The 13247-nt window shown below is 42.8% G+C and overlaps 2 protein-coding genes across 4 annotated transcripts in view; both read left to right on the top strand.

The window, feature by feature from the left end:
• Nucleotides 1-13247, top strand: part of LOC129859574 (dehydrogenase/reductase SDR family member on chromosome X-like) — a 28147-nt gene that overhangs the window by 2439 nt on the left and 12461 nt on the right. The window contains exons 1-3 of one of the 2 annotated variants that reach the window (XM_055929499.1): nucleotides 4404-4616; nucleotides 9135-9242; nucleotides 9707-9775. In XM_055929499.1, the coding sequence (XP_055785474.1) occupies nucleotides 4517-4616; nucleotides 9135-9242; nucleotides 9707-9775 (277 nt within the window). In that variant the 5' untranslated portion in view covers nucleotides 4404-4516. Of the gene's footprint in view, nucleotides 1-4403; nucleotides 4617-9134; nucleotides 9243-9706; nucleotides 9776-13247 lie in introns of those variants that run through there. The other variant, XM_055929500.1, reaches the window with a different exon arrangement.
• Nucleotides 1152-8346, top strand: LOC129859573 (E3 SUMO-protein ligase ZBED1-like). 2 transcript variants are annotated; one of them, XM_055929497.1, is made up of 2 exons: nucleotides 1152-1239; nucleotides 5882-8346. In XM_055929497.1, exon 2 carries the CDS (start codon nucleotides 5934-5936, stop codon nucleotides 8013-8015), a length of 2082 nt encoding a protein of 693 aa, XP_055785472.1. In that variant the 5' UTR covers nucleotides 1152-1239; nucleotides 5882-5933; the 3' UTR covers nucleotides 8016-8346. The 2 variants fall into 2 exon arrangements, with proteins under 2 accessions (XP_055785472.1, XP_055785471.1); XM_055929496.1 differs by lacking the exon at nucleotides 1152-1239 and adding an exon at nucleotides 4528-4616.

The following is a 13247-nucleotide window of genomic DNA, read 5'->3' as shown; positions in this document are numbered from 1 at the left end:
ATTACTTATGCCATGTTAATATGTTATCTGAGTGAAAGTAACTAACAAAATCAATTGGGGCCCCCTGGAGGTCATAGCCCCTGGGCACGTGCTCCTGAGTGGCGCAGCAGTCAAAGGCACCGCATCTCAGTTCTAGAGGCATCACTACAGACCCTGGTTCAATTCCAGGCTGTATCACAACTGGCTGTGATTGGGAGTCCCATAAGGCGGTGCACAATTGGCCCAGCTACGTCCGGGTCCATCATTGTAAGTAAAGAATTTGTTCTTAACTGACTTGCCTACTTAAATAAAGGTAAAATAAAACAATTGTGCCCGGTCAGTAATCCGGCCATAATTACTACAAGTTTAGATAGCTGGCTAGACTAACTAGACTAATTAACTACTCAAAAACAATTACTGGTATTGGCTAATTGAGTGACTGTCATGGCTAATTGAGTGACTGTCAGTGAGTAACAAGTAACAACAACTGCTAATGCACAACCAATTTTCGAAATTGCACCTTGTGTATTCTATTATTCTAACTCTCAACACTAAGACCTTGAGTGAGTTCCTAAAATAAAATAAAAATTACAGATGTCCAGACGTCGGTGTCCTCTTATGTAGCTATGGCCGTGGTTCTCGTATTTGAATGAGCTGGCTAGCCAGCTAACGGTAGATAGCTACCAAGCTAGCAACAAACCAACACATTGTCTTGAAAGTAGATTTTAGTTGCCTGGCTTGCTACTAAGATATTCTCAATACCTTTTTAAACACGTTTATTTTGGTGACAAAAAATGTGCGAGTAACGTTGCTATTTGGACCAGGCTGTTGCGATGTCATGCAGACTGCCGTTTTTGTGTTTCTAATTTTTTATAATGACAAGGACAAGTTTGATGTTGGACAACAACAATAGAATGTTCGCGATTGAATGCGTGCCAAAGACAGTAAGATGAAAAGCAACATTTATACTGAGGACTTTTAAATGCATTACGACAATCCAGTAGTGGTACATGGGTAAAATCACTGCCATATTACAACCTATGTGTTGTGATAATTGCATTGTTTGCTCTATAACCTTTTAGTTCATATGCCTTGTGATATATAGGCCTAAGGCCGAGACAATAAGAATACACAGTGGCAGAATAAATTTAACCACACATTTGTTTATTTTTTTTACCGGAGAGCAACGTCTGTCCAGTGAAGTCCACAAAACATATTGCATGTCACAAACCTACACGACCTACAGCATGGTCAAGCAAGGTAATGTTTCCAACATTTTCAGACTACTAAACAACTGTTTCTTTAGAATCACAGAGAGTCGCAAAGAAAACAGGAGCTGCCTCCACTATTCCATCACCATTTCAACATCATATAATCACCTCATTAGTCCAATCAACGTAAGCTAAATATGATGTGGCTATCCATGGTATTGATTTCTCTGTGTGTGTGTGCGTGTTAGGCATGTGTGTGTGCGTGCAAGTAGAAAAAAACATGTTGACTCACCCCACTTGTAGAGAAATGCCAACACCATCCTCCTCTTTCATGTTGTCTGAACAGTCTATGACTCTTGTTATATTTTTCACGCTTTTAGTTTTTGTTGTCCTAGGCTACCTGGCTAGAATACGTGCTCACTAGCCTAACTTCCTTTCATGGGCAACGATACGCCAGTCCAGCTAGGTAACATTAGCATACTACATCTAGCTATATGCTGAACATCCATTCTCTCAGGCCAGGGGCACAATATATGAATTTAGGGTTGGATCAGAATCACCGTTATAATCATTGACCAGTACGGAGAAATAATCCTTGGCTAATTTCAGAAAGGGACAATTTTATCTAGCTAGCTAGCCACCAGAGGACAACAACACAACGAGATGCAACAATTCATGTTTTCTCTGTCAGTAATGATGTTTGGCTTGTGATGTGATTGGCCTGAAGCCAAATCCAAACTGGCTTCCCTTGACACTTTTTTTGGGGTGCACCAGGACCATTCACAGCTGTACTCACTCAGTTTAGCTCAACGCTGATTGGCTATGATTTTTTTTATTTTTATCAAGTCAAATCAATTGAATTTGTCACATGCGCCGAATACAACAGGTACAATAGACCTTACAGTGAAATGCTTACTTACAAGCCCTTAACCAACAATGCAGTTTTAAGAAAATACCTGAAAAAGTAAGAAATTAAAGCAACAAATAATTAAATAGCAGCAGTACAATAACAATAGCGAGGCTATATACAGGGGGTACCGGTACAGAGTCAATGTGCGGGGGCACCAGTTAGTCGAGGTAATTGAGGTAATATATGTAGGTAGAGTAATTAAAGTGACTATGCATAATGCTCGCTGACTTCCCTTGAATTCAATGCTACGGGCGGCAACAACGTCATACTCTTTCTGACCTTACAGCATCAGACAGATACTCTGCACATACTGAGACAGAGGGAGGCTGTTTCATTCGGGCCGAATGCTTTCTCCGATGAGATACATTCAGCCTCTTGCGAATTGAAGGAAATTTATGAAACACAGAGAGACGAACAATAAATTATTTTGTATGTTTTGTTAGCCCCGCTTCACTTGGCGTCCATGTATACACGCCACTGCCGCAATCATCACTAGGTCAGTTGGCGGAAAGAAAAGTTGGTGGAATGCTACAGTTTGTGGTTTTTCATCTCTACTGAAAGGGATAAACTAGAGGTACCCAAACTTTTTGGGCCCATGACCCCATTTTGAAATCAAAATGTTTTCAAGACCCACCATGTAAAAAAAAGTGATGTAATCAACGGCCAATGTAATCAACAGTCTATTACAAATCAGTCTGACTATACTCTTGACATGATTTCAATCTGAAGGAAGTATGGGGTTGAAGTGACTGAAATGCATCAGAATGGTATTGGGAAGTTCAGAAGATAATTATTTTGTATGACCTTCTTTGTAGAAAGGGACGTCATCATTGATAAAGTACTTTTTTCCCCAGTCTGATTTGGTGCCTGGTCTTGTCCACTCTGTTCTAGTTAGTCCTGCTCAGATTGTGGGCATTGTAGAGGGAAACAGAAGACACATAAGATAGAGCCACATTTGTACTGTAGGAAGAAAGCAGAAACCGCTCTGTTTATGACAACTGCATCTAGTGGCTACCAGAGGTTACTGACGTAACACCGGTTCTATGAACCATGCGCAATGTTTAAAACATTTATTTTAGAGTTTCTCTCGCAACCCCATTTTCAAATCAGGCAAATCGCGACCCTTAGTTTGGGAAACGCTGAGATAAACTGATAGACTCCTGTGTGATCTCGGCAAACCGACAGGTTCTATCAGTCTGGGTCGTTTGCTTAACTCAGGACTTTGTTGGACTGAGCAAAAGCTTAAATCTTGGAGTTGCCACAACGCCATGGGCCTTAGGCAATATTATGTACATTAAACCTTCCTTAGATGATAGTGCGGTAAATTGAGCCATTTTTTGCATTCAGCATCACACCGCCAAGGGAAACATAGTATTCTTTCTAACAAAGATATCTACATATATTTCAGGATGTTATGTATCACTGGATATAATCAGAATTAATGTAAACATAACAGTTTTGAAAACATAGCTTGTACAAAAAAAGTGGTCTCTTGGTACAATTTACCAGGCTTAACACCTAACAAACACTTTGTACTTTTTTTTAACACTTTCAACATAGGCCAGGCCCTGTTGTTACCTCATATCCTAGCGATAATGCCTTGCATTACGCTTAGGAAGAAAACACTTAAATTTGCTCAATTTGCCATTGGCTCAACCATTGGCTCATTTTGACTATATTAGCCCACACAGCTACAAGGATGCACTTTCATGTTAGGTTTAGGACCTCATATAGAAGCTTATAGAGACCCCACCTGATGTATAGAACAATCTTACAATTATCTAATTTGGTTTAGATACAGTACAAGCATCATGAAACCTCTAACACAATACATTCATTTGACTTGGATAAAAAAAAAAAGTTTCATGTGGTTTCTTCCTTCGCAGACTCCATGAAATGATGACCTCTTCCTTAATATTTGGTCAAATTATTAATTTTGTGTATGGTTTCCTAGAAGCAAGGGCGGGTCAATTTCCCCCTTGGCTCAATTTACCCCACTCTCCCCTATAACAGAAGTGAGCCTCAACTATTTTCCACTAGTCAAAGCCTTACAATCAAGGCCAATGCTTAATTTAAAATTATTTATAAAAATGTATCAGGCTAATATTTTATAACTGGATTTGGGAAGTAAGAAGTCTAAATTTAAAAAATACTGACGATATTATATTTGATGCACTGTACAGACCGTGAAATGAGATTAATAAGGGTAGGCCTTTTCTTTTCTCTCCTCACATCTCTACGCCTCCTGCCAGTTGCGTGCCCTACTCGTGATACAGATTTGAGGGGGCAGAACTAATGTCAAGGGGCGGAGCGCGCTTCGGCGCCCTCACAGAGCAGGAGGAACTTAGCGAAGCACAAGTGTGCAGAGTAGCACGGAACCCAAGGACTGAAACACACGAAGAGACCTGGCACAGATATGTGGCTACTGTCTTTCATTTTACCAATTTTGAGGCTGTATTTAGTGGGAGTTAAAGTTCTTCTGTATCAACTGTTCAACAAGTCTTTTACGTTACCAGGTTAGACTTTTCTGTTCATTCCCGTATTCATTGAAGATATTGAATGCAGCTGTGATGATCACTTATCCTATCCTATAACGTTAGCTGCTGGCTAGAGCTGCCTGTTAACGTTAGCTACTTAGCTAGCTAGTGAAGGCTTTCAACAACAATAGCCAATTTGACTGAAAATTGACTAGCGAACGAATTAATATCGAAATGCAACCACTGTTTAACAAATTGTTGAGGAATTGATATAACTGGCTGTCATAAAATTAAGCTGCAAGTGTTATGCGGTAGTTGACTGCTACTGTAACTTACCTATAGCCTTTATGTTGTTAGGACATATGATCTGCTTTCCATAACCAGTATTTTCCAGCACAAAATATTAATTATATATCAGCATTCCATTTCACAAATGCACACAACCCCAGACTTAGGCTACTTTAACCCTACATTTGAGTATAGTGTTTGTATGCTCACTGATTCTACAAAAATAGTAGTCTAGGTCTGGAATGGGTTTTTGATATATTCCTATAAACATTTTCAAAATTCATAGTGTGCCATAATACCATGCCTTGTAAGGTGAATCACACGTCATGATAATCTCACTACATATCTTCATTGCCATTGTGTGAACTATAGTGCTTTTGGAAGGATAGGGAAAATCAATGACCTTTAGCCCAGATTCCCTCTTATTCACATCTCATCAGAATGTCGAAATCCTCATGTGAACTTGTAGCCTAGCCTGTACTGACACAATAGCAGTGTTGTATTCTGTCTTGTTATCAAAAAGACCAATTAGTCTAAACCTCTTAAACATACCTAAGCATGCAAAGAATCCAGTTGTGTCATTTAGGGCCTAAGCTGTACTGTACTGAACTGAAGTTAGTTTTAGCCTTGGCAAAAGATGCTTGTGTAATTGGACCCTAGGCTTTATGGTGAGAGATCGGGTCAGGCAATTTTCAGTATTTCAATCAAGATAAGACCGGCTAGTAATTAGAGAGATCATTGGATCAACAAAATTGTCAATACTCAAAGCAGATTGCGTTGTGTCCCCTAGATTTATGTTTAAGGTGACGCAATGTCCTCCACAGCAGGTGAGAGGCAAGCTCATTCTGTACTGGCTCTTAGAATATTTTATTTAGAGAATAGGTTGAATTACAAATAAGAAAAAACGTAGTTATAGCCTATTAATTACTGGGGTAAAAGCCCCTATCTGACATGTTCTTTTCCTGTTGTTGACCTTTTGTTATCTCATGCTACCTTTATCTCACTGCCTTTGGTAGGTACTCAGTAATGAGTGAAGGCACCTAAAAGGATAATTGTCAAAGGAACAAAATGGAGGCCAAAGGTGCTTCCTCATCTAATCTCCACCTTGTTGCACATCCAAGGGCAAAAAGTAAAGTATGGAGGTATTTCGGCTTTGACACCGATGCAGACGGGTGTATACTACACTGGAGGAGGATCTACTGTCGCATATGTATGACTCAAATAGCATATTCCGGGAACACCTCCAATCTCTCGTACCACCTGGAGAAGAACCACCCAGTTGAGTTCTGTGAGTTTGTGAAGAGCAACACGGAGCAGATGCGTGAGGCGGTCGCAACGGCCTACTCCAAGATAAAGACTGAACCTATGCAGCAGCAATGTCAGGAAGCCATCCTGAAGCAGAGCCCAGCGTTTGAAAATATCAACCGACGGCATAATGATCTGACGTCTGCGATCGTCAGCTTTGTCTGTGAAGGGATGTACCCTGTGTCTGTGGTGGAAGAACCCACCTTTCAGGCCCTTTTACGGACTGCAGATCCAAGATACTTGCCCCCTAGCAGAATCGACGTGGCAATGAAGGCCCTACCACAGAGGTACAATCAGATCCGAGATGCAGTGCTGGGTGAGGTGGCAGGGGTGGTGAACTGCGGTGTCTCAACTGACCTTTGGCAAAGCCAAACCCAGAACAGGACTTACATCTCCCTGTCCATGCACTCTCTGAACCAAAACGGACTAGGTTCTGGTTTCTCCATGAGTTCCAAATGCCTGAAAACTTTTGAAGTTCCAGAGGACAATACAGCTGAGAATATTACCAGAGCATTGTACGAAGCCTTTGTCGAATGGGGGATAACTCACAAAGTCAACGGTGCCACCACTAACGGTTCATTGGACATTGTGAAAGCTTGCTCTCTTCTGGATCTATCCGTGCAGATGCCTTGCCTTGGCCACACTATAAATCGAGGGATGGATGAGGCCTTTCAGCTGCCCAGAATTGACTGCTTTTTGGGACGTTGCCGCAAACTTGTTGATTATTTCCAACAGTCCGTGATGGCTATGTATTTGCTGCGAGAGAAGCAGAGGCAGCAAGGCCTAGCCCAGTGTGTACTCATCAGAGACAGGGTCCGATCCTGGGTGACCACACTGACTATGCTCCAGCGCCTGAAAGAGCAGCAGGCCATTATCAGTGTGGTACTCATGGAGGACAGTGACAACCATCAGCTGAGTTTCAAGGACAGTGAATGGAACATGGTCGAGGGCTTGATTGGAGTTCTGCAACCTTTCAAACTGGTAGCTGACATGATAACAGACTGTAGGTATCCGACCATTAGTATGGTGAGGCCTGTCCTTCACATGCTGCTGAACACAACCCTCAAGGCCAAAGAAGGGGACGCAAAAGAGGTTGGCATGGCCAAAGAGGTCATCTCCAAGGTGTTGTCCAGCACCTACCCGCAGACGTCTGAGATTGCAACGTTTCTCAACGTCGCCACTTTCCTGGATCCCCGTTACAAGAGGCTTCCTTTCCTGTCCCCCCACGACCGCTCCCAAGTGGAGAGTAAAGTCATTGAGGAGGCCAAAGCCATTCTTGAGAAGCAGAGGAATGAGAATGTGGTCACAGATGAATTGGCTCCTCTTTCTGATGAGCCACCCAACAAAAAACAGACTCTTGACAAACCCTCTCCTTCATGTAGCAATGCAGGCAACCCTTTGGCTGTGATATTTTGCCAGTCAGGCAATGACGAGAACCAAGAGGAGCTACACGCTCAGGTCGTGGAAGAGCTGAGCAACTTCAAATCCCAGAAGATCCTGGGTCTCAACGAAGACCCTCTCCATTGGTGGTCAGACCGTATGGGCTTATTCCCTACTCTCCCCAAGGTACTCCAGAAGTACTGGTGTGTCCCCGCCACTAGTGTCCCCTCCCACAGACTGTTCAGTTCCTCAGGGACTTTCTTCTGTGGTAAGAGGAACCGCCTCACCCCGGCACATGTAGACCAACAGGTGTTTCTCTATGAAAACTCACGGCGCTGCAATGAGGCTGAACCTATTGAGGATGACTCAGGGGAATGGGGCTTGGGACAGGAGCAGGACTCTGGGTCAGGCCATGGAATAACTGGGCAGGCCACTGCCCACTACCAAACTGTTACAATACCCTAATCCTAAAGGAAATACTTAACAAAGGAATATATAAAGAGGGCATTTAGTTGTTAACTAGTAAAAAGGATTTATGTGAGTGTAACATCTGGTGAATTTTTTGTTTCTGATCGTGCTGCGATTTAATTTGATTAACTATTTGATGTAGGACTAAATGGCTTTTATTGTCCCAATGTTCAAGTCATTTCTGAGTCATTGTTTGCTTTGCTCTTTGAAGTCCTTAGACTGTTTAAGATGTCTTTACAGTACGTTTTAGATTAGCTTTGATGTGCCAAGCTTTGTTATCTGTACTGAACTCTCAGAAGAACATAAAGTATATCCTATATAACTTGAATCTCTGCTTGCTCGTGTTCATTTTGTGTTCAGTGTGTCCAATACAACTTCCTCAGATGAGTCCTGATGGTACTACAAAGGTATCAAATTGCATTTATAGGCTTCTCCTCAGTGTTACAGTTGTTTTGGAAACTAAATGAGCAATGAACTGCCCATTTAACCACTCACCAGCCGCCACTGCAAATGTGATGCAAATGTGATTTGGAGAAATGTAATAGAGTTGAAATCTCAACCATCCTGATCATCCTCAGTGCATAGATAAGCACTGCGACTCTAATTTTAGTCATGCTATTAGTCATGCTAAACTGTCTGGCCTGTCCTGTGCAGGCTGTGCATTGTGTGCTTGTTGCACAAAGTCATTTTATCTTCAGGGGCAGGAACTGTTTTTGTCAAGCAAAATGGATCTATGTGGCATCGATAATGAAGGGCTCTTCCTCCCTGCGTGTTTCAGGACTAGAGGTCGTTACGGATTTATTTACCTGTGACTCGCTCAACTTCAGTCCGACTCCACACCGTACACTTCGATAGCTGCAGATTACAGCCCAATGTAATTTCTCTGACCCAACACAAATTGCCCCAAAATGGAAGTACTGTGTGTTTTTTATAATGGGCAAAACAAAATTGAGTCAGCGGAATTATGTTTTGATAGCCCGTAATTGAGTTGTTCTCAGTGATATGTTGGAGTGGATGGAATAAATACGCCTGTTTGTATCAACCCATAGATTTTCCATTGTATTGTAAGGCAATGGTAACGTATGGACCTTAGTTTTCTTTTTCTTCCTCACACAGTTTTGCCCAAACAAAATGGAAGGGTTGCCATAGTGACGGGGGGTGCCCGAGGAATGGGTTATGAGACTGCAAGACACCTGGCAAACCTTGGCATGCATGTGGTTATAGGTATTGTACACACACCCTTTGGTCATGACTCAGTAATCTTCCAAATCATTCTAAATTGCTCAGTCCAACATAGTTGAAGCCTGTGGGCTAACATCCTTAGGTTAATGTTTTGTTGAATTGTAGCCTAAGGAATGCTGTCGCGCTGATCTTCACTACAGCACGTAGGGAATCTAAGGGAATCTTTGATACGTTGCTAACACATCCCTGCCTAAGGCAGTTATTTCCTAACCTAATCAAATGTGACTCATCAATCAAATTTAATAGGGTTTTGCAAAGAAATCATTATTAAGGTAATAGTGGCACTGCTTCAGTGAAACCCAAATCAGAAGTGTAGGTTTAGTCTTTCACTTGGCTCTCCCTGGTCTCTATGATGAGGGGAGGATACCTGCTGCTCCAGAGTACCCCATTCATTCATTCCTCCATCCATCCTCTTTTTTTTCCCTAATCATTCCCCTCTCCTCCAGCTGGGAACTCTGAAGAGGAAGGCCTGCGAGCTGTGAAGAAGATCCACGAAGAGGGCAGCGAGGGGAAAGGTAATTTTCTCAGGACTATTTCCCTTATAGCCTCTCTCTCCCGCTCTATCTCTCTCCCTCTGTCTCTCTATCGTTTCCACACAGCCATTGCAGAATAAATAGGCTACCTCTCAAATAGGTCTGCTTCTATACACAGGGAGTAAGCTATTCAGACATAGGCCTATGTACATGAGTGCCCTGACTTTTAACTGTGTTTTCCGGGGTAAAAATGTGGGTTCGTGCTGGTAAGAGTAAACCACTTCTCCTGCTTTGTAACAGAGGGAGGATGTCTGTACACCTGCACCTTGTCAGAGGCGGCTTGGACGCCAGAGTCCATTCCAAAAGCAATTATCTAAAGGCAGCAGGTTTTCTCTTCAATTCCCATTTTCTTCCCCGGTCCCTTCCCTTAAATTTACTTTTTACATTTATTTTGATAAAATCAAAGTCGTGTCACGAGTGGGAGCAGGGGAAAGGCGAGGGAGATGTTTGTCTGTGCTTGTGTTTGATGAGTATGGGGAGGAAAGCGAACTGCTGCCAACCAGTCTCAGTTTCATTGTCATGCAGATGTGATTTAAAGAGGCTGTTTGGAAAGAAGGGAAGACGGCATCTTTTGATCCCAAGCAGGCAGCTTCTCTCTTCCCTTCCTCTCTGGTGCCGAGATGACAATGATCATAGCACAGCTCCAGTCAACCAGGGTAACATCATTGTCACGTACGCCCTGCTCCACAGAGTAATGATGACACACGTGGAAATGAGAAATGGGCTTGTTTGTATTAAAAACAGGAAATGTCCCCCTGGTGCATTGAATCCCCCCGCTCCGCCCCAGCCCTAGCATGCACTGTCAGGCAAGCGGTGTTTAGCAAGCCTCTAACAAGTTGTGTGGGAGGCAAAATGGTAAGAGTTCCTACATGAACAGGATATCTGATTGTCTTATATAGTGTGTACTGGTAGGCCTGAGAGCCAATAACAATGTCTGCCACAGAGATGCATTTCTGAGCTCATTTTTTGTATATGTGTATTTCATGCCCTCCGATATCTGAGCACGTTTGGTATTAGCTCTATATGTCGGAGTTTGTCCTCGTCACCCAACATACAATCCATATCACTGTGTTTGCTGTCTAAGATCGGATGGTTGAGAAAATGTTTGTGTGGCATGTCACCAGGAATCCTCCTCTGACCTTTGTAGGGCCAGAATGTCTAACCTCGCTTCATCAGCAGCATACGGAGACAATAGAACAGATGTGTGTGTTGTCAGAATGTGTTTGCTAAATCACCAACCAGGCAAGACGATGCTTAGAGACAGTAGCTTCAGGTCCTATAAAGCCTCATTTATTCTGCCCCCTCAACAGTTTAACCCCGTTCCTTATTCAAGACTGTCTGCTTTAAAGACGTCTCTGCATAAGAGGGGAAACGCACCAGGGCCCGGTTTCCCGTAGTGATGGAACGTATTTAACCTTTATTTAAACTAGGCGAGTCAGTTAAGAACAAATTCTTATTTACAATGATGGCCTACACCAGCCAAACCCGGACGACCCCGGGCCAATTGTGCGCCTCCCTATGGGACTCCCAATCACGGCCGGTTGTGATACAGCCTGGATTCGAACCAGGACGCCTCTAGCTCTGAGATGCAGTGCCTTTAACCGCTGCGCCACTCGATGTAACATGTGTTTCCCAAAACCCCACGCAGAGAGAACGGTCGATACTGATAGGATCAAAAGAAATGCAGCGCTGCTCTCGGATCAGTTTTCTCCCTTTTAAATCTTACCTTAACTTTAGAATTATTCCACAATACTGACATTTGATCACAGCCTATGAAATACAACCTATAGCAGGGTTCCCCAACTGGCATTCGCACAGAGGGGGCTTTCATTTATGAGCAAACAAATAAATAAATTACTAAAAACACCAGGAAATCAGCTCCAGGTGATTTTAATTTTGAAAATCTTTTCCCAAGTATTCCCACGCATAATAGAGAGACACGTGATGTAAGCAAGGTTTGAAATTATTATGTTTAGTCAAATATATCTGTTTGGGCTCCTTCAGCCTTCAAATGATTTGTAATTATGTTCTGGCCTACGACCATCCACTCAAGAAAAAATCTAGTTGATCCCTGACCTATAGCTACAAATATTTAGCCGGCTTACCCTATGTAATCTATGCAGAGATACTCCACCTCAAAAATTGCATTTGGTGAAAGGCTCGGCACACGCATACTCAGGCTGACTGGCTCTCGTTCAGGAAAATTAGAAATAAGTGCACTCAGGCTATCCAGAAGGCCAAAGTTAGTTACTTTAAGGAGCAGTTCTCTCTGTGGGTCTAACCCCAAGAAGTTCTGGAAAACGGTTAAAGACCTGGAGAATAAACCCTCCTCCTCACAGCTGCCCGTGTCCTTTAAAGTTGATGATGTGGTTGTTACTGACAAGCACATGGCTGAGCTCTTTAATCACCAATATATTAAGTCAGGATTCCTATTTGACTCAGCCATGCATCCTTGCCCTTCCAACATTTTCTCATCTACCACCCCTTCTAATGCGACTAGCCCCAATGCTCCACCCTCTTTTTTTCCCCCGCTACAAAGTTCCCCCCTGCAGACGGTCACTGAGTCCGAGGTGCTTAAGGAGCTCCTTAAACTTAACCCCAAACAACCATTTAGACCCTTTCTTCTTTAAGGTTGCTGTACCTATCATCGCCAAGCATATCTCTGACCTTGTTAATCACTCTCTCTCCTCTCTGGGGAGGTTTCCATTGCTCGGAAAGGCAGTCACGGTTTGTCCTTTATTTAAAGGGAGAGATCAAGCTGATCGTAACTGTTATAGGCCTATTTCTATTTTGCCCTGTTTATCAAAAGTGTTGGAAAAACTTGTCAATAATCAACTCACTGGCTTTCTTGATGTCTATAGTATTCTCTCTGGTATGCAAAGTCTCCGCTCAGGTTATGGATGCGTCACTGCAACGTTAAAGGTCCTCAATGATGTGACCATTGTCCTTGATTCTAAGCAATGTTGTGCTGCTATATTTATTGACTTGGCCAAAGCTTTTGATAGGGTAGACCATTCCATTCTTGTGGGCCAGCTAAGGAGTTTTGATGTCTCTGATGGGTCTTTGGCATGGTTTGCTAACTACCTTTCTCTAAGAGTGCAGTGTATAAAGTCAGAACATCTGCTGTCTCAGCCACTGCCTGTCACCAAGGGTGTACCCCAAGGCTCGATCCTAGGCCCCACGCTCTTCTCAATTTACATCAACAACATAGCTCAGGCAGTAGGAAGCTCTCTCATCCATTTATATGCAGATGATAGTCTTATACTCAGCAGGCCCCTCCCCGGATTTTGTGTTAAACGCTCTACAACAAAGCTTTCTTAGTATTCAACAAGCTTTCTCTGCCCTTAACCTTGTTCTGAACACCTCCAAAACAAAGGTCATGTGGTTTGGTAAGAAGAATTCCACTCTCTCCACAGGTGTGATTACTACCTCTGAGGGTTTAGAGCTTGAGGTA

Source organism: Salvelinus fontinalis, chromosome 7 (genome assembly GCF_029448725.1).
Source record: "Salvelinus fontinalis isolate EN_2023a chromosome 7, ASM2944872v1, whole genome shotgun sequence".
Taxonomy (NCBI): Eukaryota; Metazoa; Chordata; class Actinopteri; order Salmoniformes; family Salmonidae; genus Salvelinus; species Salvelinus fontinalis.
The sequence above is the reverse complement of the archived record's forward strand: the minus strand, read 5'-3'. Positions and strand labels throughout refer to the sequence as shown.